Genomic DNA, 23,821 nt, shown 5'->3' on the forward strand with positions numbered 1-23,821 from the left:
CCTCTGCCACTGCATGGCAGCAAGCACCTTCTGCCTCAGTGATGTCCATGCTGAATTTTGTGCCAAATCTGTCTCACTTTCTTGCGCCCTAAATCAGGTCTTCACCCTCCTTGTTTATTTAGTCTCAATGTAAACTTCACATTGATCACTTACTTCTGAGAGGGAAACATGTTTTTGTCCTTACAGCATTTTGTGAAGAGAGTGAACTTGAATGTGCCAACCATGAATGTGTGCCACGTGAGCTCTGGTGTGATGGGCAGGCAGACTGCAGTGACAGCTCAGATGAATGGGACTGTGGTAAGTTTCCCCTGTGGGGTGCTTTCAGTTGATGTTTGGGTGATGGTAGTAGTCACTGGTAATTTGATTTAGAATACAATTGCAGTGGTGGAGGGATGCTCCTTCTATTATTACCAAAGGGAAGACTGAATTGAGGTTGGGAAAGCATCCAAGGAAGTGGGCAAAAGAGAAAGCAAAGACTCAGTGAGAAGTGTCACGGTGCAAATATAGAAGAAAAGTGATGTGGCAGGGAAATGTGTAGGTAGTGTGGAAAATGTCGTGGATAGAAGAGCAAGTAGGAAGATGCTGAGACTAGGAAGGCCATTTTGAGAAATTTTTTGTACGTCATAAAAACAGTTCATAAAATTTGATATACTGATTGAGAAGCAATGGTGATGATTGTTCTTGTAAATAGTAGTTGTTTTTTTCTATCTCTACACCCACAAATTGTTATGACAGGAACAGTATGTGTTACCGAGAGTGAAATCACTCTTATGTTAAGCAGCATTCATCCCAGAAATTATTTCAGTGGGATGTACTATCTGTGGGGTGAAACATCATTTTACAGGATTAAATGCTACCAGTGTCTCATTATTAGAAAGGTTCTGATAGCCACGGTTGCCTTGGTTTTAAATTGCACAGCTATTCAGCCTATAAACCCAGGAAAAGTGCTGGCATCTTGGAAAACTCTTTTTAATGTAGTTGTATGTTTTCAGTTTTCCATTTATAAAACTATGTGAAATAACAGTGAAATTTTCCTCCTTTTTTCTTTCCAGTTACCCTGTCTAAAAACATGAATTCCTTGATGTTCCTGACTATTCACAGATCAGCTACTGATAACCATGTTTGTGCTGATGAGTGGCAAGAAAACTTAAGCCAACTGGCCTGCAATCAGATGGGTTTAGGGTAAGGTCAGTAGTTTGTAGATTTGATAAATTTCTTAGGACAGTTGGAGTGCTGGAGTTAGATATTATCATTATCACTGCCATGTTAGACTTAGTGTGGAAATCATTCACTGAGAAAAGAGGTAAAGAAATTTTGTAAACTATGGCAGGAACAGAAGTTCACTAAAACCTAGGCGCTTTCACCACTTTATAAACATTGCATGATTGCTATAAAAGAGTGTGTTGAACAGATAATGTCTTGCCAAGTCTCAATATTTGAACTTGCAGTTATTGCTGAGGCTCAGAATTGTTTGGCAATGTGATATTCTGTTTCTTCCCGAAGAATTACAGCAGGCTTAGGAAACACAGTAAAATTTCTCTTTGTTTATTTGCATTCTGCAACAAATACTTGTGAGTTAGGCAAGCGGATATATTTAGCTTGGGTAACTCTGAACAATGAATTGTTAAAAATAGAGCTTTCTTTGTGGAACTCAGAAAAAGAAATAGCCTCTGTATGTCTTTCTTATTGCACGCACACTAATGTAATAGCTGCTTTGTGGAATAGTTGATACAAATATAACTGTTGGGAAAAAACCAAGTTCATCTGTTCTGATATCCAGCTGTCTTCTGCTAGGAAAAGACAGATCTGATGGTATATAAGGATATCTTTTGTCAGTGTTTGATCCCCAAATTGGTTAAGAATTGTCTTTTCTATTTGTCTTTCACCACTACACATACTGACATGTAATCTTGTTCTTTGTACCTTTCTCAAAATACACAGAAGAATAAAGACCCTGGGTTACACTTAACCTACTGTATATTGCCTTGCACTGCGTGGATATTTGACATCAGTTGTAGTAATACCCTGCATTCAAGAACATCTGTAAATGGATTGCCTGCAATTCTGATACACAAAGATTCTATACTCCTCTAGCTAGTTTAGTATATCTAAATAATATCATTATGCTTTAACCTTATATAACATCCTAATAAAGCTTAAAATGCTTTGATACCTTCAGAAATACAACTTTGTTTTCTAAGAACAAAGCACTGATCTTAACATTAAGAATGTTTTTCTTCTTCATAATTCAGTTTATAGAATCATAGAATCATAGAATATCTTGAGTTGTAAGGAATCGATCAGGATCATCAAGTCCCACTCCTGGCCCTGCACAGGACACCCCAAGAGTCACCCCATGTGCTCCAGAGTATCATCCAAATACTTCTTAAATTCTGTCGGGCTTGGTGTTGTGACCAGTTCCCTGGGGAAGTTCCAGGGCCCAACCACCCTCTGGATGAAGAACCTTTTTCTGATCTCCAACCTAAACCTCCCCTGGCACAACTTCAGGCCATTCCCTTGGGTCCTGTTAGTGGTGACCATAGACAAGGGATCAGTTCCTGCTCCTCCTCTTCCCCTCACAAGGAAGTTGTAGACTGCAATGAGGTCTCCCCTCAGTCTCCAGGCTAAACAGACCAAGTGACTTCAGCTGCTCCACGTACAGCTTCCCCTCAAGGCCATTTACCATCTTCATTGCCCTTCTTTGGATGCTCTCTAAGAGAGAAATATCTTTCTTATATTGTGGTGCCCAAAACTGCACACAATATTCAAGGTGAGGCCACCCCAGTTCAGAGCAGAGCGGGACAATCCTGTCCCTCAGCCGGCTGGTGATGCTTTGCCTGATGCCCCCCAGGGCACGGTCGGCCCTCCTGGCTGCTGGGGCACTGCTGACTCATATTCAACTTGACATCATTCCTAACATAAAATTTGCTTAACTTTCCTATGACACTTGCTGCTAGGAAAATGAAAAAGGTGTTTAATTATCACAAGACCCCTGATTCCTTCCTTTTTACAGAAGTGTGCCTAGGCTGAAGGCACATGAGCATGAGTAGAAACCTATACCTTCCTGCTTCTTCACTGACACTTGCTAACAGATGTTATCAATCCTACACTTTTAAGAAACATAAGAGACAAAAATGATTCTTAAATCTCACAAATCCATTTTCCAACAGAGTAAGAAAGATAGTTTACAAATCAAATTTTCTACAAGATCTTTTTAGTAGTGACAGTAGTTGTGTGAAGGGCAGTGGGAAATTCCAGTACAAATCTGAAGTCTACAACTTCAGTCTGACTCCAGTATGAATTTCTAATTCTTTCTCACAGTACTTCAGAAAACCAAACTAGTGTTTGTCTTTTCATTCTTAGTGCCTGATTTTGTCAATCACCTGAAGCTTGATTTTCTTAGCTATTCTCCAAGTTTTTGTCAAATGGCACTGCCAAAAGTACAGTAAATTGTCTTTGAAGAAGAGTTGTAAGAAAAACAAAGATTATGATGCATTCAGCAGAACTGATTTCAAAAAGTAGTAATACGAGTTAGTATAATTATTCAATTCCTTTGTTAACATTGCATTGGGGTGCAATGAAAATGTCACAGAGGGTAACATTTGCTATATGGTGAAATGGAAGACCAAATTATAAAATGGAGTTTCATGCCACTCACTGTGAAATCTGATCTGAAGCCTTAAACTTCATCTGTTGGCTGTTATGTCATGTATATATTATTTGTTTGACTTACAATAAGAATGTCTGTGAGGTTGATAACATTGGTGTATTTAACATGGTCTTTCCAGTCACCATTGAGGGTACAGGTAAATTAGACTGTATATTGCACAGAACTCAAATAATGATAAAAACACTCCTTTTTATTAATAAATAAATAGAAAATATTTTAAGCAGTTTTTTTCTTCAAGTATTCCCAATCAGAACAACTTCATTTTACTCCTTCAGAGTATTAAAACTGTGAATATACAGATTCTGTCCATATTAGAGCACAGTACAGAAACACCCAGTTTTGCAGTTGTGCTGATTTCTTTAATAATGACTTCTTGAATACTTGGTTTTGATGTAATAGTTCCCTTGTTTATTCTTAGAGAAAAATAATGCACATCAGATATCAAAGTTAAGACTTATTAATGTCTTAGACTGGAAATTACAATGAATGGTAACGTATGACATTTTTATTTTCTGTAAAGCAAACTACTTTTCATAACTTTGCCAAAAAAAACCTCCCAATTGCTATATAATGTGGTAATGTTTAATAAACTAAAACAGTGTCTTTCTAACAGCTTTTGGATATTCTAGTTATTTAAAAATAACGTATTTTTAATACTTAAGTCTAAATCAAGCTGAAAAAACAGATGAAGATAATTAAATGACAGTGGTTAAAGTTGGTTTAGTTTAGCTGATAGTGGTAACACATTTTGCAGAATATCAATCCGTCTCTTTGGGAGGTATAAGCATTATATCTGAAGCAGCATTAAAATTAATTCTATTCTGCCTATTGCACAAAGTGCAAGTAGTTTTCCTGGCTGTTTGCCAGTTGTAATTCCACAGATTATGTGGTTCTCCAATTATTTACTGCACAGCTCGTGCAATGTGTTGTGTGATGCATGATGCAACATCACAGAAAACTGCAAGTTCCAAGCATTGTCTGAAAGACTAATGATGGCTGTTGCTCAAGTTATGCAATATGTATTCTTAGCAGTTCTTATGTTTCCCTCTAGTGCAAAAAGAATGTTAGCTATGAAGTAAGCTTTTGTTTGTAATGCTAAGAGCCTAATGGGAATGTTCAGGTCTTAAGTTTCATAGTTTACAGCCAGACGGGACTATCATATCACTTGATGCAACTGCCTGTTCGTCTCAGGACACATAAATTTGTTCAGAGACCTCCTTCTGAGTCCCAGATTTCAGTACAGTGAAATTAAATGCAGACCTTGGCAATTAATTTTCCTGCTAACACAGATAGAAAATGGAACAGCAGTTGCCATCAGTCTCACATCTGTCCTGGTGTGTGCAACAGAGGCTATGCTGCTGAAGGTGGGTGTAGCGTGTAGGTTCAGAACATTATGTTAGAAGACTGTAGTTTTGTCTTGATGTTCAGTTGAAGAAAACTGCTTTCATATACTTGGAATCCACATTTTTTGTTGATGAAATAGTGACCGTAAAACCATGGTCTGCTCGGCTCTGAAGTTTGACAAAGGCAGAAGTTAGTGGAGCTGTTCTGTTAGTCCATGGCAATGTAATGGAATACTTTGTCTTTCTTTGCTGCACTAGGATGATATAAGAAATATAATAATGATAAACATCAGCAGCTTGTACCCAGCACGAGTACAGGAGTATTTTACCTCATCTGCTTGTTCTGGTCTAGCAGTAAGAGCATAAAATCACACCTGTTTACCAAGATACTTGTTTTTAAAAATCTACTGTAAACTCTGCTACCTCTTCCTCCGGCTTCTGCTCCTTTTCTTGGAGGCTGTGTTTCCACCGAAAGCAGTAGCTCCTTTTCCTTGTTTTCCTTTGCTGTAGCATCTACTGTGTGTGTATTTATGAAAGGGAGGGACCAATCTCTTCTTACTGTCTGGCCTTTTGTCTTTCCTAATACTTTCTCACTCTCTCTCTCTTTTGTATGGAGTTCTTTACTAATATTTGACAACTGAGCAGTCAAGCTGCTGGACCAATAACCTGTTGTTCTTACATGAACTATTGTGCTTTCTTATTACTATATAACTGTTTCTGCAACAGGGATAACGGAAGCTCAGTTTAATGTCTTGATTGTCTAAAAAAATCAAAGGAAAAAACCCTGAATACTTCTGTCATATAATAAATTTGAACTTCTGAACGTAACCTACTTCATTTTCTCCAAGAATAAATATGACATTTAGTGAATCAAATTCCATGCCAAAGATGAAGTATTTGAACTCATTAATTGTCTGGATTTCTAGACCCACTCAACAGAATGTAAAATATTCTTGACCTACCTTGAATCTATTCTCATTGTCCATGGCCACAGTGTGTTCTATTAATTCTCTAGGTGATTTAGCAAAATAGCAAATTCTTCATGTTGCATTTAATTTTTTAAGAATGGAAACTAATAACTTGTTAATAAAATTTACTGAAAATAACATCACAAGCTGTGGTAGATGTAGAAGGCTGTTTTAGTAATTTTGAGCAACTGTAAACCAATGTTAAAATATGCAGACTTTAATCAGTGTATTAGAGTTGCATTAGATTAAATCTGATAGATTATGTCTCATCTTTCATGTACATATGTAGTATTTTAAAATATAATTATTTGGATAAGGCTTTTTACAAAGAAACGTCAGCCTAATAATTCCTGGCAAATTGTGACAATTTCTTCAATTAATCATAGGGTCAGTTACTTCATATAACACTTTTTAGCTCCATAATCGGATAGTTGTTTTTTTTTTTTAAGTAAAAAGAGAATTGTTATTGGTGATTTAGTATCTCAAACAGCCTTGGAGCTGCCTGAATATGCTCCTGGGTAACTGGCCATAGGTGGCCCGACTTGACCTCCAAAGGTCCCTTCCAAGCCCAGCCATTCTGTGATTGACTAAAAGAAAGATAAATGAACACTGCCAACAAAGGAAATGTTCTTAATTCTTATTCTAATTATTGATCACAAATCCTTTAAAAAAATATTTTATGTCACAGCTTGTACAAATGACATTATAAACCCCCCTTCTTTTTCTTTTTTTTCCCTGGCTTCCAGGTCAAATTTACTCACCTTAACACTAAACAGATATTAAATCTGTCTGCACTGAAAAGTCTTTCTGGAATCTGCAAGTTGAAGTGGTTTTGGGGTTTTTTGGGGGGGAGGTGTTTGGTTGGTTGGTTTGGTTTGGTTGTTGGTTTTTTTTTTACTAATTTGTTATTACCAGTAGAACTATGAGAACACTTCTTAGTGAATAATAATTCTGTCAAGGACAACATTAAACAAAGAAACAAGTGAATTTTGTTCAAATTCATTGAACAGCCTCAGCAGGGGAAAAAAGATTGAAAACTCAAGCTATTTGTTTCAACTTTTTAAAATGAAACATGTACAATTTTATTTCAAAACAATATTTTTCTCTAAAATGCGTCCTTCATATTTTTAAAATTAAAACCTAATTGACCTTAAATGACGGAGTTTACATTTAATTTGAAGTTGAATTAAGACTTCCAGCTAAGAAAATCTAGATTTTATTTGAAGTTTTAAATTTAGATGGTCCCAAATGGCCTTTTTTTAAGTTTAGCTACAAAATCATACTTTATGAGACCTATAATTTACAAACTCAAGCAACTGAGTGTTGTGGTGTAATGCCAGCCACCAGCTCAGCCCCATGTAGCCACTTGCTCACTACTCACAGTGGGATGGAGAGACAATGGGGAAGAGTAAAAGTGAGAAAACTTGTGGACTGAGATAAAGACAGATGAATAGGTAAAGCAAAAGCCACACACACGAGCAAAGCAAAACAAGGAATTCATTCACCACTTCTCATGAGCAGCGGTGTGTTCAGCCTTCTCCAGGGAAATAGGGTCCTTCACATGTAGTGTTGACTTGGGAAGACAAATGCCATCACTCCAAACATTCCGCCCTCCCCTTCTTCCTCTTTCCTTGTGCTTTACATGCTGAACATTATGCCATATGGTATGGAATATCCCTTTGGAGAGTTGGGGTCAGCTGTCCTGGCTGCATCCCCTGCTGAGTCCTTGTGTGCTCCCAGCCCTCTCTCTGGTGAGATGGGGTGAGGAGCAGAACAGGCCTTGACTCTGTGTAAGCGCTGCTCAGCAAGAATAAAAACAACCCACTATTATCAACACAGTTTTCAGCACAAATACGAAACACAATTCCATACTAGCTACAGAGAATTAACTCTATCCTAGCCAAAACCAGCACACAGAAATAAAGCAAGTAAAATTGTTGGTAGGGTTGACTAGTTTATCAGTTAGAACATAAGACTTAGGGATTTTGAAACCTGGAAATATCACAGTGATTACCTACTTTCTGCTAGAAATTTTAAGAACTATTTAATCATACATGTTTGAGTTTTCTATCAATGCAGCGAATCTTTTTAATTTCCATTTTCTATGTTTCAATATGTTTTCACATTACAATTTCACATTTCTCTGATTTTAATGCTGTAAAAATCAAGGTTTTGATCTTTTACTTTATATTCTATGGCACGGTTGTGGCTTTAGAGAATTCTGCTCAAGACCAAGAATCATCTTAACCAGTAAGTACAGACAGGGAACAGATGCTGTAGCAGCTCAGAAATAGGCCTAATTTGTTTTAAATTACTGCCCATATATGCATTATTCATTGCTTTCTGGAATAACTCAAGGCTTCCTTTTCCAAGCCTTTTGTCACAAGAGGTTTACAAAAATGGAATTATAGAAGCTGAACAGATGCATGTTACTGTTACTTTGAAGAGAGAAGTAATCCAGTTTATGGATTAAACTTTATTCTAAACTTGCAATTTAATACATTTGACAGAGGTTTCCAGAATGAAGTAGGGAGAATAAAGTATCCCAAACTGTTACAAACAAAATGATAAACTTCATAAACTAAAATTAATCCCTGCCTTTTATTTTTTTCTTTATTTTTTATTATAATTTAACATGCAAATCATAATGCTCATTGTGTTCCAACATAAACTTTGACTGTTGTGCACAGTGATCAGCAGGTAGCAGGCTTGAATGCTTTTTATTTAATATTTCCATTGTACAACTTATCTCATGAAACATTACTTTTCCCCACTGTGAGCACATTTATAATGTAGAACACAGACTGGATTTTCCTTTCTTAATTCTAAAAATTCCTCTCCTAAACACACATAAGGGAATTGATAGTGTGAAATTAAATGTATTAAAGGAATGTTCTAATTTTGAAGATGAAATTGAAAAATAAGAAAATGTAAGTTAGAATTTCCCACTGGCATAGACATAAGTGCTACCGAAAATTGAAATGTCTTGTTTTTTGATTTTATGAGTGACTGATTTTACAGATTATTGATTTTTTTTAATTGACTTAGATTAAAGGAAACTTTTCAGATTAAAGAAATTAGATATGTTAGAATTTTAAGTTCATTAGATCTAGCAGACATCTTCTGTGAAGAACAAGACTAACTTGGCTGAGGCACAAGCTGTAGAGTGACCTGAAACTGGAAATGAAATTCTAGAGGGAGTGAAGATGTAGTTCAAACTTACAGGAAGTGGTATAGAACAACAGCAAAAATATGTGGAAAAAGCCAGGAATATTAAACAAAGCGAACAAACAAACAAAAACAAAGCAAACAAGCAAAAAACTAAAACAAAAGCACAAAGAAACCTTAGGAAATCATATTATGTGTCTAAAGTGCCAAAGACCTAAGAAATGGGGCTAGAGTAAGAAAATAATAGGTAATAAAGTACTTTTCATAGTAGCAAGTTTTGTCAAAATTCATCCAAGTGCATTTAAAATTTATGGCTATGGTTTGTCTCCATTATGGCTGACAGTAATGGAAGCCATGATTTTGAGAAGTGTGAGAGAATGGAGAAAACATTTGGTATGCCATCTTTCGTTAAAAAGGATAAAAGAAGAAGATGCAGAGATTTACAAACTAGTCGCCTAGCTTCAAATACCAACAAATATTTACAGAAGTATAAGGTCTTAATGACAGACAGAATGTATTTGTCAGTAACAAATCATGTCAGAGTCCCTTAATTTATTCCTTGGAATAGCAGAGACACTGTGGATGGGGAAGGAACTGTAGATGTGATATAACTTTCACACTATGTGAAATTACTTTTGAAATAAATAAGGAGATATGGACGAAGATAAAATGATATGAGACTGTCGATGATTCATTGTCAAACCATAAAGGTGTATTGGTAGGGGGCTAGACACATTCTAGTGTGTCTGGAGTGATAGTGGTGTTCTGAGTCATTCAGAAGAGAGAGTGGAGAGTATGCTTGATAATTTCTCATTCAGCATCAACTGGGAGGATCTGAAAGCATTTTGGAGAGCAGAATTAGAATTTAAAAATTTTTTGACAGACTGGAGAAATGGCCTGAATTAACCAGGAATGTTTATGAGTAATCCCTCTGGAGTATTCAGTTTGTGTTAGCTTTTGACTAGATGAGGAAAGTTCAGAATAGGTCACAGGAATGACCAGAGACCTAGAAAGCATGGTATATGAAGAAGGGTTGGAAACTCTGGGTAGTCAGTCAGGGGGAGGTATAGGAGCCTTGGAATATGTAAAAGGTTGCTGCAGAAGGTAAGGAGTAACTTGTTCTCCATTTCCATTGGAAATAAGACAGAGTAATGAGCTTAAAAGACAGGTAGGGAGATTAAGAACAAACATTAGAAAAACATTGCTTGCATATATTGCCTTGAAACGCTGAGGATAGGTACAAAGAGGGCAGAACAAAATCTGTCAGGATTTAGATATGGTTGATCTTATTTTGGATTAGGGGAATGGATCAGATGGCCTCGTAAGATTTCTTTCGGCTGAATTTTCCAGTAGTTAATTGTTTAGTGAAAGAAAGTCTTGTGGAAGAATTTTTTCATAGATCCTAACTCTATTTCATTCTTGAAAGCAGTGCAGAGGACCTAATGAAAATCTACATGGAAGTCATACTTGTCTTTTACCACTAAGCCTGGTATTTCTATCACTTCAAATATAAAGGAGAAAAAAAATCATAAAACATTGCTGTTTGTTGTCCATCTGTTTTAAACTTACTTAAATATGGGCACTTTTAATATAGTCTTGGAGAAGCCCACAGGCTGGGACTACAAGAACCCTAAAGTATGTTCTTTGAGTGTTATGTTTGAGCAGTTTGAGCTCAGAAGCTCTAGCATAGCTCTTTTGGATATAAAGATTTACTCCAGACACTAGACACATGAGACAATTAAACTTTTGTGGTCTGTTCAGATTCTTAAAACCCCAAGGGTTTAAAAATAGTATTTCAGTACACTAATAGTTTCATCCAAATAGCACCACGAGATGTTATAAAGTTATGTGGATGCAGGCAGGATTTGTACATTATCTTGGAAACCTGGTGAGGGATCTGGTCCAAAAATCACAATTCAAAAGGTGTGAATTATTGTTACCATGGTATGAATGCCTTAAGTTTGCAGATATCACTAATAAACTTACTGAAGTAATGTAGATATTTCAGATATCTACACGTAGATATTGATTGGATTCTATGTCCTCAGAGGTCTTTTCCAACCTAATTGATTCTGTGATTCAGTGACTGTACCTTAATGTTAAAATACGCTCTGATATGTGTAAAGTCTGTTCTGGTAACTTGGCCTTTTTTAAAATTCATCTCTTCAGTGTAGGTACTGGTCACTACAGTCTATTCGTGCTGTGCAACAGAATCATAAAATCCTCACAGTAACACACAGCGGGAGAAATCTAGTTCACCTCCTATTTGAAGCAGGATTATTGCCAAAATGAGCTCAGCTCAACCACTGCTCTGTTTAGCCAAGTCTTAAAAACCTGGATAGACTGGAATTTCACAGTTTCTCTGTTCCAGAGCAGCTTCACCTTCCTAGTGAAAAAATATTTCCTTTTCATCTTCTATGAATCTCCAAAGCTGCAACTGTAGGCCATTTCCCCCCGGTTTTACCATGCAGCACTTCTGGAAAAATTTCTTTCTGTCGTGTTTTAACTCCTGTTCAAGTAGTTGAAGGTTTTTATTGAATTGTCCATTAGCTTCTTCTTCACAAGAATAAGCAAGGCCAGTTCCCTCAAACCTACTTATGCGTCACTGCCAGAGTGCCCTAGAAAATTTGAAAGCCATTTGTGTGATGCTTTCCAGTTTTTGAATATCCTCTTAAACTGAGGCGCCTCAAAACTGCACACTGTGTTCCAATATAAATGGTTTCAGTCAAGAAACACTGTTTTAATTTTGCTTTTTATTGCAGTACAGGTAATAATTAAAAGCACTAGTTTAAAATCCACACCAAGTTTCTGAACAAAACTGTTCTGGTATATGCAAACCAAAGGGGAAAAAAGAAAACTGCAGAGAAGTGAAAGAGCCTTCTGAAAGTGTTTAGTAAAAAAAAATCTTTAATTGGTTTGCCTGAAATCCTGAAAGATACTGCAACTTCAGCAGGTCACTGAAGTATAAAACTGGTAGGAGAGCTAATTTTGAACTTGAAGCTCGATGTGTAAAGGTAATTAGCAGCTGCAACCTTATTTTTTAAGAGTCTGAGAAGTTCTATAAAGCGAAATATTCTTGTGAATTGTGAGTTCATGGGGATCTGTCCATTGAAAGATCCTTCTTCCCTTTTCTTTAGAATGTGTCTACTCTAAGAAGAAATTGTGTGCTATGGCTCCAAGAGGAACTGAGTAGAATCTGCTGCCTGCTGTGTTTCTGGAGCACAGGATGGGTCTGGCTAAAATAAGTCTCCACTGCTCCACCTCTCTCCTTTTCTCTGAGTGATTTATAGTTCCTGGTGTAATGTAAACTCCTGGCCCAGCAGCCCCTCTGAAAGTCCCACACTCAGAAGCTTGCACCAGCCCAAGTCTTTAATCCTAACATTTTTAGCTCGTGTTCGCTCATTCTCTGGCAATTCTGGGTATGCTCTGGTCTCTACACAAATGCTATCCATTGTCTCCATCCTTCTTCACCTAGAAATTATGATCTTAAGTCTCCTTCATTCCGATTATTTCTAATTAAATAAATGAAAGGAGACAAGTGGCAGCCCTTGCCTATCTGAAAGAAAAACTTTAAAAGCAGCATCAAGAGGGTTACACTATAAGTGTTCATATAAAGCATTCTAAAGACACAACTTAGGCTATAGTGGTTTTCAATGTAATATATCAAGATGTGACCACCAAGGAAAAAAAGGCATAGCCAGAATCTTACTTTTGACTAAGGATAATACATTGTATAAATAATTATAAAATTTCATACAGGCGTAAGTGTCTTGTGGGTTGTTATCTTGATTTAGAAGTATGTATCTCCTAAATGATGATTATAGCATCACTGTAAGCTGTAATTCAGAGCTGCAGGTCTCAGCAAAAAAATCTGGTATGTGGGGTAATATAGTTTTGGATCCATCAAATGGCATGATATTTCCACCTTTTGGACATTTTTGAGTTAAATATTTTATAGATCAGACACTGTTTACAACTACATAAAATATCACTGTACACATTTAAGAAATGATGAACATCATTGCTCACAGAAGATCATAAGGCAGAATGTCGTCTTCAGAAAAAACACTTGTGTATGTTTTTTGTGAAAAAGAGTGAGAACTGTGGATATGAAGAGAGGAGAGCTTTATGTGTTTGCTATAAGCAGGTGCTGAGAAAGAAAACCCTTTTTGCGGCAAGCAGCTTTCTCAAAATGAGTTAAAACCACAGTCTTTAAAAATGCTTGTTAGTATCTGCCTGCACATTCTGTTTAGTAGATCATGGAATGATATTTGTTTAATATGCCCAGAGAAAGTTCTGAAAAATAAGTCACGTAACAGGCAAAATCCAAGGCCGTGACCTCAAAGCCTAGTTTATTCTGCCAGCTCTGTTGAAAACATTTCCATATGGTTACACTGAAAACTTTACCATAAAACAGAATTCTTCGATCTCTATTACTTTATGCAATCAAGGGTAAGGGATGCTGGAGTTTTTTAAAGATTTAAAAAGATATATAGTCAGTACTGAAAATTGAATTTAAAGACAAACTAGTAACCTGGCTGGCATTCCTAGGTACTGTCATGAGAAATTGGGTTCAGAGGACAGTTTTAGGACATACCATTTTTTCTGAACTTCTCTCCTTCACTTTTCTGTGAACTAGGATTTAGAACTTGGCCTTTGACCAGTGTTCAGGAGAGCAGTCATTGTAATTCTTTGTCATTGACAGGGATCGATAGCTAATCGTGGATGGTTCTGTGCTGGAAAGTTGCATGACTTGTAAGGCCATATAGAAGTGTACTCCTTTTTTCCACTTGGCAATCAAGATTTAGTAAAATAGCAATTTCTTCAAGGGCTTGAGTCTATCAGACAATAATTAGACTGAGGAAGTGGATATATGAAAATATCTCCTGGTGAACTGTTCTAACTTACACATATACTTTTAATTTGCTGCAGAAGGACAGGTTTGACATCATCACCCATGATTTGTTCTGTTTCACAAAGCAGACAGTTTGGATTTATAGATAATTTTTCTTTCACCACTTTTACATATGAAGATTTATTTTTTTTTTTATTTTTGGAGGCAAGAAGCTGTTAAAACAGTATGAATGTGTGCACTACAGTAAATGCCACCAGAAGGCTCCTGTTGTTCCTGATTCTAGTTTGGGTTCTTGTCAGGAAATACAAAGTGGCAGTCATACGTTGGCTGGCCTGGCTTCTCAGGGTGATTTCATTCTCCTAACTATGTATCTGCCACACATGGCTTCGCCATAACATTCAACTGTGTATCTTTGTAGTAAACAGAGGGCATTAGGGCCTCTTCACCTTCTTAGCTGTAACACAGAAACCTACTGGAAGTTCTATCAGTGTCTTTCATTTCTTTCAGAGGACCATCCAAAACAGAAATTGTAGTAGAGAATGAGGAAATGCAACACCAAAAATGGCTGAATCTGCACTCAGACTGGAAGAATAAAAATGCATCCACTTTACACGCTCTTCTAGTGAATGGGTAAGTAACAGGTAAATAAGATCTATTTCACTGCTGTGGGTAGTCTCTTACTAATGGAGGATAACAAACTCCCTCTTACTCCCAAAGTAAGCTCTTTTTTTCCAAGGTATCTGTGTATAAATCCCAGCACATACTCATGTGAGTTGTTAAGATACACTCTGCAATGATTTTAGTGTCTACAACAACTGTAGTCTGAGTCTAACTTCAAATCCTCAGGAGGCCATTCTGCTAAAATAACAGCACTTGAGTAATACAGAGGTGATGCCCCTGAAGCACCTGGACCAGACAGCTTCATTAAAACTCTGCTGAGCAAGATAGTCCAGCAAAATCTGCAGCCACATCTTACCATCCTCTTCAGCCCATGTAGTCTGGATTCATACATCTGGAGCAAACACAGCTTCTTCAGCAGAGTCTGTATCCACTTACAGTAGGTTTCCTTAGCAGCTCCTCCGGCTGATGGTATATTCCTTTCAATTAACCTGACTAAACAGGTAGTTGCTAATGAGAACCCAGGATCTCGTGGTTCAGACATTCAATCTGGCACTTCCCCTTGTTGAACTTCATATGACTGGTGATTCCCCACTCCTCTAATTTGTGAGGTCTCTCTGCAGGGCCTCCCTGCCTTCGAGGGAGTTGACAGCTCCTCCCAGTTTTGTGTCCTCTGCAAACTTTTTCAGTATCCTTTGCAGTCCTGTGTCCAAGTAATTTATGAATGAAAAAAGATGAAGATGAATGAAGATGATGAAGATGATGAAGAAAACTGGGCCTAAGATGGTGACCAGTCTGATGTCATCCCATTCACTATTACCCTCTGTAATCGAGCCATGAGCCAATTGCTCACCCACCACATGATGTGTTTATCCAACTGTGTGCTGGACAGTCTGTCCAGAAGGATCCCATTAGAGATGGTATTGAAAGCTTTACTGAAATTCAAAAAGATTACATCAACTGGCTTCCCTTGATCCACTAGGTGGGTTACCTTGTCATAAAAAGAAATCAGATTGGATAAGCAGGACTTTCCTCTCATGAAGCCGTTCTGGCTGTGACTGATGACTGTGTCGTCTTTCAGGAGTTTTTCAGTACATTCCAGAATAATGTTCTTTTTGTGCAACAGTGCTCACTGATTTAACCAGGATTTCCCCTCGCTTGACAAAAAGGTCACCTCTTCCCTCTCTCATATGAAAATTTTCAACAAATGATAAGTTTTTGTTGTTTTAATGCTTACTTATGCAAACTTCCTGGATTTTTTCAAAACACCCAAACTTTCAGGGCACAAAACTTCTAAGGCATCTGTTATCAAAGGCATTTCAAGGAAAATTCTGTCCTTTGTAAGGAAGAGGAGACTGGCAATCTCTGTGCTTTCGGGGGCCATAAATTAAGACTTGACAGACTGTACCTCCCAGTCGACCTCAGAGTTGGATCCATGCCCAGGGAGCGAGGTAGTCTGCAAAATGTGTAGCATCCCCTTCTGAAATGCATTGTAAAGCTGAACTAATATTTTGAATTTTCACCAGGCAGATGCTGGAAACCATGAATGATCTGACATAAGAAACTCCTTGAGTTTCTTTTTACAGTTTGGGGAATTTTTAACAGCTGGATTACACTGAGTACAATACCTGTGCTGATTTTCAAATTACTAAAATTAATCAATTAATTGAGATTTCTGCCATGTTTGTGTTTCCATATTTAGACAGATGTGTCAAAGCAGAAGCAAAGTGGCTCTCTTTTGCACTAAAGAAGGTAAGAGAGGAGTGCATATAAAATAGATGCTGTGTTAAAATGTGTTAAATCATTTTGAGAAATGTGTATGTTTAGTGTGGCTTCATTCTGAAATTTTTATTAGACCTCTGCAACATACAGTTTTGCACTGGGTTTATTTTTCCCTACTCTTCTCAGTTTCATCAGATTTTCTTATATTTTGACTATTGGATCTGTGTATTGAGGTAGCCCAGTCCTGATACCACAAAACAAATTTTGTCAGCAGTCAGGTTCCAAAAATTAAGTTCATAACACGTCCTTCTGAAAGTATCCTTTACCACCAGAGTGGTTAGCAGGCTATCTGCCTGGAAGTTGAAGCTGTGATCTGTTTAGTTGTTAAGCACAAGGGGACAGAAGAACCTGAAGTAGAAAGTTACAGACCAAGTCTGTTGGTACAGCAGATTTTGCAAGTTTAAGTGGTTTGAAAATGCACAAATTCATCTGTGAAGTTCGTCTGTGATGAAATCATGTTCTACAAAGAGAACTTTGCTGCAGAATACTTAAACTATGAATTAGCTTGACTCAGGGAAAAGTAATTTTGAGGCATGATCTAACTTTGGGAAACTAATCAAAACAGTTGCTATTTATCAAAAAAAGGAAAAAGCGCATAGGAGCCTGTCAAAGGTGTTTGCCTCTCATGTGTTACTTAAAGTACACTTAAAATTCCTTGCCCTCCAAAGTTAAGTGAACACATTAGGAATTACAAGTTACGAAATAACCATTGCTCCAATTTATTTCTTCACCACTAAATTACCAGATACATGCAATGGCAGCATATTCTCCCTTGGGATGCTGATTGCAGAAACTGGTGGTGTTCTTTTGTTCTCTAAATCACAGTGAGTATAAACAGGATAAGTAACAAGTCTGGTGTCTTTCAAGTCCAGAATATAAAGTGAAACAAAAGTGAACGAGTCTTTCAGAAAAATAACTGTCAAGTGGGAATCTGGTATAATTTCCAGTGGAAGTGGCTTGTAAAGTGGAATGGACAGACTACTGGAATGTCTTCAGATCTTCAAATATTTTTCCTTGGTAAATTCCACAGGCAAAGCAAATTTGCTGCTGTGTAGCTGAGGAAACAGTGTGACATTAACCTCACACCTGGCTTAAGAAAAGCCTTGTTACTGCTGAGCAGATCTTCCAGGAGTGGTTCTCATGGAAAGTAGGCTAACATGTTGCTAGCTGACAGGAGGACAAAGATATGAAACCAGGAAACCTCCCCAAGAGCAGTCCAGTAACTCCTGAGAGAAAGGAAGTCAGGATGCCAAATTTAGCTTGGTTAATATTTCAGGCTGAGCCAGTCAAAATTAATATCAGGAGAGCAAATCCTTTGATACAAAGGAAGAATAAAAATGGCTCAGTATGTTTAATACTGTTGTGCAGTTGCTGATGACCTCATTTACTGTATTGTACAGTAAATTAGTTTAATTTCAGTCAATTAAAATTACAGTCTAATTTCACAGCGCTGTTAAGACCATTCTGTGCTGTTCTCTTGCAGCCAGTGTTGTACGTGCTGCCTCTGTGGTAACAGTTAACGCTTTCCTGTTCCTCCCCAGACTGTGGCCGCCGCCCCGCTGCTCGCATGAACAAGAGGATCCTCGGGGGCAGGACCAGCCGCCCAGGCCGGTGGCCATGGCAGTGCTCCCTGCAGAGTGAGCCCAGTGGACACATATGTGGCTGTGTTCTGATTGCAAAGAGATGGGTCCTGACAGTAGCACACTGCTTTGAAGGGTGAGAGAGCTCAAGATGGTTTTACTGCTCATATGAACTTGCACATGTGAATTACCAATTCCTTCCTCCACTACCAAACACACTGGGGGTAGGTGATGATCTCTGCAGAATGGCCAATCTCTGCAGAATGGCCAATAGAGGCCTGCTTTTAAGAGACTAAAAAGGAAAGTAAAAGGTACAAACTAGCATCAGCTTAGGTTTTCAGATGTTTTATTATTCATTGCTAGTGTCTCTACTGATGAAAGCTCAATGAAGATGCCCTGACTTTCAGCAGGAAACAGGAAAACAGGAAGACCAAAATACTAATCCTATAGCTCTCCTACAACTGCCATGGATTTAAAAAAATTATTCTGTGCATGATTGTACAAAAGACCCTGGAAAAATGCTATGGCCATTGGTAAAAATGAAAACTGAGTATTTGCTCACAGTGCAAATGACATACTGAAGTCACTGCCTTTTCTATTTATACAGTTCACCCTTTTATTAGGATCCTAATCATTAAGAAGTCAATATTAACCACTACTTGATGCCTCCTGGTATCTGAGGCCCTGTGGTGTATGAACAGTCAGGTGTGCAAGGCATGTTTACATGTCTTGGAATTGTTTTGATCATGTCAGCTTTTTGGTGCTAACCGATATTTCTTTTTGATGAACCACATATTTTGGAGGGAATTTTATTACCTTGTATCTTTTGTCTTGTGCTAAAGTTTTTAAATTGAGTTTCTAAAGAAAATTTAAACGAGTGTTTTCTGCTGTAGTTAGCAAGTGCTTTTATGGTTGCTTAATCTTGCTTTAAATCGGTGTTTGCTCATTGGAAATTATTTTAAACTACTCTAAACACCTTTCTTTGTGTTCAAGCCTGCCGAAATCCTCTGTTAAGCAAAATTCTCTTGACTGGTATTTCTTTATAATGTTAGTCATTCACTTTTTGAGTAATAATTTAAATTTTGTCTTTTTATTTCTGAAAGACTGAGTTATTTGGTATTTGTTGGGTTTTGTGACTTTTGTGTCCAAGCCAGAAGACATCAGGTGTATCTCAAGACGTCTGTGAGTATCTCAAGGTGTGAGATATAAGATACCATATTAATGGAAATGCCATTGGATAGACCTCGGTTCTGACTAACACATCATATCAAGCTCTAAGGATGTTCAAGAACTGATTGCATTCAAAAAGAAGAAAAGTTATAATCAGAAACTTGAACATAGATGACCTTCCTCCTAAACAGTGTGCTAAATGTCTATAATACAAACAAGAACATAGTATTTTATCAGGTTTTGGGTCCAGAAGGAATTTCTCTTCTTTCTCCATCTATTTTTAAATATACTGCTGGAATATTTCCTAACCTTTGGAAGAACATTTTCTGGTGATCTAAAATAAAGAGTGGGACAGAGATCGATCCTTCCGCAATATTGGACTGATACTGAATCTCCTGAATAAGAGATTTCTCCCATTAGTGAAAGATAGGAAAAGCAGCTGTCAAATTACAAAGTAAAAATTCTCCCAGTTTTGTCAGTTGTAGAAAGACTGCCATTACATTTTGGAGCTGTGCATTTACCCCTCACATAGGGCTATATAGTTTCTATGGAGCTCAGAGTATTACTTGTAACAGGTTTCTTTCACATTTGTGTTCTAAAGACCTTAAAGTACTAACATTCCAGTTTAATAATTCATTGTCCAGTTATGAACTTTTTTCTCTTCTACCTTTCTGAATAGATTTGAGGAGTCTGAAATCTTCAGATTCTTCATTTGTAACAAGCCATTTGTAAGCCTAATGTATCAACAGCAAGATCATTCTTGAAGTCACAAAGTTTTCTTGATAAAAAGTATTTAAAAATTTCCCAAACCAACCAGATAAGACAATAATTTCAAGAGACTTTAAAGTGCTCTGGTGCCTTATACAAAATGCTCCATTTTGCAAAGTATTTTATGAAGTTAATATGAAGTTCGGAGTACAAAACATGAGGAATACATAACAGTAATGTAGTATTAATACAATGTAGTATTAATAGTATTGGAAAGAGCTGCATTAAACACCATGGTCTTTGCTAGTTTTATCATTATAGTCCCCAGAGTTTTGTCAAGATTGTTTTGAAATGCATTATATTAAAGCATCCAAGACAGTAAGGTTTTTTCTTAATTGTAGGACAATACATTTTGGCTGTGACTGCTTATTGCTCTAGGCAATGCTTTTCTCGATGGTCATAAAAACAAGAGCCTATGAATATTCTTAGCACTTAATTTCTGTAACTTTATGGAAAAACTCGCAAACTGATCATGATGGTAAAACGATCATTATAGTCTGAAATATCAGAATTTTCATCCAACTCTTAAGATAAAAATAGTCTTTATTTAGCAACCAAATCTCTTGGCAAATTACAGGAATTACAGTCCTGTTGGTACTGTGAAAAAGTTGAAATTTTGCATGCTTTGATTTACACTGCTTTGAATCCTTTGTCAAAGGTTCTCAGTTATATGGAGCTGTCTTTCAGCAGTTGTGAGAACTGCTGACTTTTTTGAGGGCTTTTCAAGTCACAGACTAATTAGGAACCCATGAAGACTAATTAGGAACCTGCAACTTGTTCTGTGACCAGTTATGATCAAGAGAAGCCTTTCATAAAATCTATGTTTTTCACTTGTGTCTCAACTGACACTAGTTCAGTCTTCCCACCTTGTATCATATGTATCACTGCTTTGTGGTCTTGTACATTTACCAGAAGAGTCTTAAACAAATGTAAGAGTCAAAGTAACCTTTGATCTTAGGCATAGAAAGTATGCTTGGCACAGATTGACTGCCCAATAAATAAGGGATTTTTCCCATGGCCATCATAAAATATTTAATTTACATAATAGCATTACTTCTCTGAGACTCCATAGGGATTTCAGCTAGACTTACTGCTGTCAGCAGCAGACTACTGAACAATATTCTTATCCCAGTAAAATTTGAATGTGCCCACCAGTGAGCATGTTAGCAACCAATACTTGGGCAGAATCCAAGAGATGATTTTGAGAGCCTTTAATACAGCAACTAAGAGATGGTTACATATCTTCTAACGGAGTGAGTTTCAATGCATTTGGTTACAGACAGGAAGGAAATGGAAAGCAGTGTCTTCTGTTGCTCAGATCTTAGCTGTAAGGAATGATGCCTAAGTGTTTCTTTTTTCTTGTAGTATTTGTATGTGCATTGCTTTGCAAAGTGCAGTGTGCAAAAAGGGAGAAAAAATTCTCGGGTATTTTATCTTAAAAGAAAGATCTTGATTGAAATTTCACATTTTTTCTTCTTCTTTCTTTTTTTTTACTAAGGAGAGAAAATGCAGCTGTTTGGAAAGTAGTGTTTGGAATTAGCAATCTTGATCATCCATCGGGCTTCATGCAGACCCGACTAGTGAAGACCATCATCCTCCATCCACGGTACAACAGAGCAGTCGTAGACTACGATATCAGCATCGTGGAGCTTGACAAGGATATCAATGAGACAAGCTATGTAAGACCTGTCTGTTTGCCCAGCAAGGACCAGTTGGTTCAGCCAGACACCTACTGCTACATCACAGGCTGGGGACACATGGGCAACAAAAGTAAGATGAATATTTCTGGGACTTTAGGAAAGACATGTGAACCTTCTACTGAGTTACTCAAACGAGTGATCCTGTTACAAACCTTCATCCATTTATACTATTACTGGGTCTTAGTAAATACCAGGGAACTGGAACTACTCTTGAAGACATCAAGTTGTGATTAGAGCCTAGCTTTTCCAAAGCAGCAGCCTCAATTTATGCTTCTTAATCCTTATTTAGACAAGTGGTTTGATTTTTAAAAATGCTGAGGACCTAGAAACTCCTGTCAAGAAAGTCACCTGAATTACTTATAATTTTACTGGTCTAAGTTGTATTCAGAAATGTATTGCAAAGGTATTGCATCATCATTGCAGGTGGAAACATTCCTAGCTCAGTGAAAGCTGAAGGCACTGAAAGCATTGGTACACAGGCTGAAGGAGTAGGGTCTTGAATCAGGACACTGGATCACACTTTGTACTTGTGACACAATTTATTCCATAATCACAGCTGTTGGTTTTGTATTTGAACAGAATGTTAGTGTGTTTTCTTGTTCTTCGGCTACTGCAATCCTTGCTTCCCATGACAAGAACTGTTATGTAAATCTTTGTTCAGGAAAAATGATTCTGCATGAATCATATGCAAATTAGCCTGCCCCAACCCTGTTAATGTACTAGCCATTGTGTTTCTCCCTTTGCTATTATTATAGTAATTACTAGGGATGGCTTTTCTGTACACGGGAGAAGGAAATTTTCCTTTCCATTTTGCTTCAGGTGGGACTTCAGCTGCAGTGGCCAGGTCAAATGGGGTAAAAATTAAAGTGCACACATGAGGAGTGTGTGCAGGCTTTTACTAGCAGCTTTATCCATCTAAAAATATCTCTATGTAACGTCAGGAAAAAAAGCTCAAAAGAACTCTTTCACAGCACTGGTAAATGGAAAAAGGTTCTTGTTCTCTAATGTGGTCAGTGTTGCTTTTAAAGGTTATATGTTAGGAAGCATCAAAAACCATTTATTACTGCACCACCTAGACTGAACAACTTGATTAGAATTTGAGCTCACTCAGTTGTCCAGTCTACAAAAAAGTCCTTTATTGTCTCCTGAAAGTGATACAATCATTTCAATAAGCTTTGAATTCTGATTCCCTGATACATTCTGTAAGTCAAATTTACCCAAACATAACTCAAAATGGCTTTGATTATACCAGGCTTTACCATGAGAAACAAAAGAAACAGGGAGATCCTGCCATGGAACAGTGAATCAAACTTCACCTTCCTCATATGACTGTTTTCCAACCACTACTGCCCCTGTCTTAGAAATCCCACACCATATCATGTCAAGGTGCGAATGTTCAATAAACAGCATCGCACTAGTGCTCAGTCCTTCTCCAGAATGCAACACATAATGCTCCTGGCTCAGGAGCATGACAGTCACAAATCCTGCAATGCAATAGTGCAAAAATCCACTGGCTTTCACCTTGGCTTTGTGCTAAAGGGAGATTCTTCACTCCTTACATTTAATATACATAGAGCAATATTAAAAATTCATCCCAATGAAAATGTTTCTCATATCTCAAACAGCCATCATAGCTAAGTATTTGTGTCTTTGCATATAGTTTAATGCTTAATTCTGTTTATCAGTGCCTTTCAAGCTTCAAGAAGGAGAGGTTCGCATCATTTCCTTAGAACAATGCCAGTCATACTTTGACATGAAAATCATCACCAGCAGGATGCTGTGTGCTGGCTATGAATCTGGCACTGTGGACTCTTGCATGGTAGGCTTCTCTCTATGGAAACAGTCAAAATTGCTTTTAGAAATCAAAGTAGTGTGATGTTTATTAGGTATAGCATACTTTATTATAGGAATGACAACCATCTATTTACACATTTTAAACAAACTTTTATTATTATTACTATTATTGTTACTACCGATGTAAACAATTTCATGATAATTAAATGCTGCTTGAAGACTCTAGGGTTAATCTATATTAGTTAACTTTTTAATTTGTATGAGCCTTTTGCAGGTAATTTTTGGTACAAATGTAATAAATACTGGTAATGCTGCGTGCTGCTACATTGTTCAGCAGAGCAGCTGGTTTTTACAGCTGAGTTATTTACTAAAGGCAAATGGCTGTAGGAACTGTGATGTAGCTTT

At 37.3% G+C, this 23,821-nt stretch overlaps 1 protein-coding gene across 4 annotated transcripts in view; it reads left to right on the forward strand.

Moving 5' to 3' along the window:
• CORIN (corin, serine peptidase) overlaps positions 1 to 23,821 on the forward strand; it is a 119,748-nt gene that overhangs the window by 93,093 nt on the left and 2,834 nt on the right. For all 4 annotated transcript variants that reach the window (XR_001873090.1, XM_017804674.1, XM_017804660.1 and 1 more), the window contains exons 15-21: positions 187 to 297; positions 1,053 to 1,182; positions 14,512 to 14,634; positions 16,325 to 16,374; positions 17,946 to 18,120; positions 21,421 to 21,692; positions 23,308 to 23,441. Coding sequence is in view for 3 of the 4 variants with exons in the window: in XM_017804674.1 (XP_017660163.1) it covers positions 187 to 297; positions 1,053 to 1,182; positions 14,512 to 14,634; positions 16,325 to 16,374; positions 17,946 to 18,120; positions 21,421 to 21,692; positions 23,308 to 23,441 (995 nt within the window). In the remaining variant the exon portion in view is untranslated. The remainder of the gene's footprint in view (positions 1 to 186; positions 298 to 1,052; positions 1,183 to 14,511; positions 14,635 to 16,324; positions 16,375 to 17,945; positions 18,121 to 21,420; positions 21,693 to 23,307; positions 23,442 to 23,821) is intronic.

The sequence above is a fragment of the Lepidothrix coronata genome, unplaced genomic scaffold (genome assembly GCF_001604755.1).
Source record: "Lepidothrix coronata isolate B3197 unplaced genomic scaffold, Lepidothrix_coronata-1.0 Scaffold0, whole genome shotgun sequence".
Taxonomy (NCBI): Eukaryota; Metazoa; Chordata; class Aves; order Passeriformes; family Pipridae; genus Lepidothrix; species Lepidothrix coronata.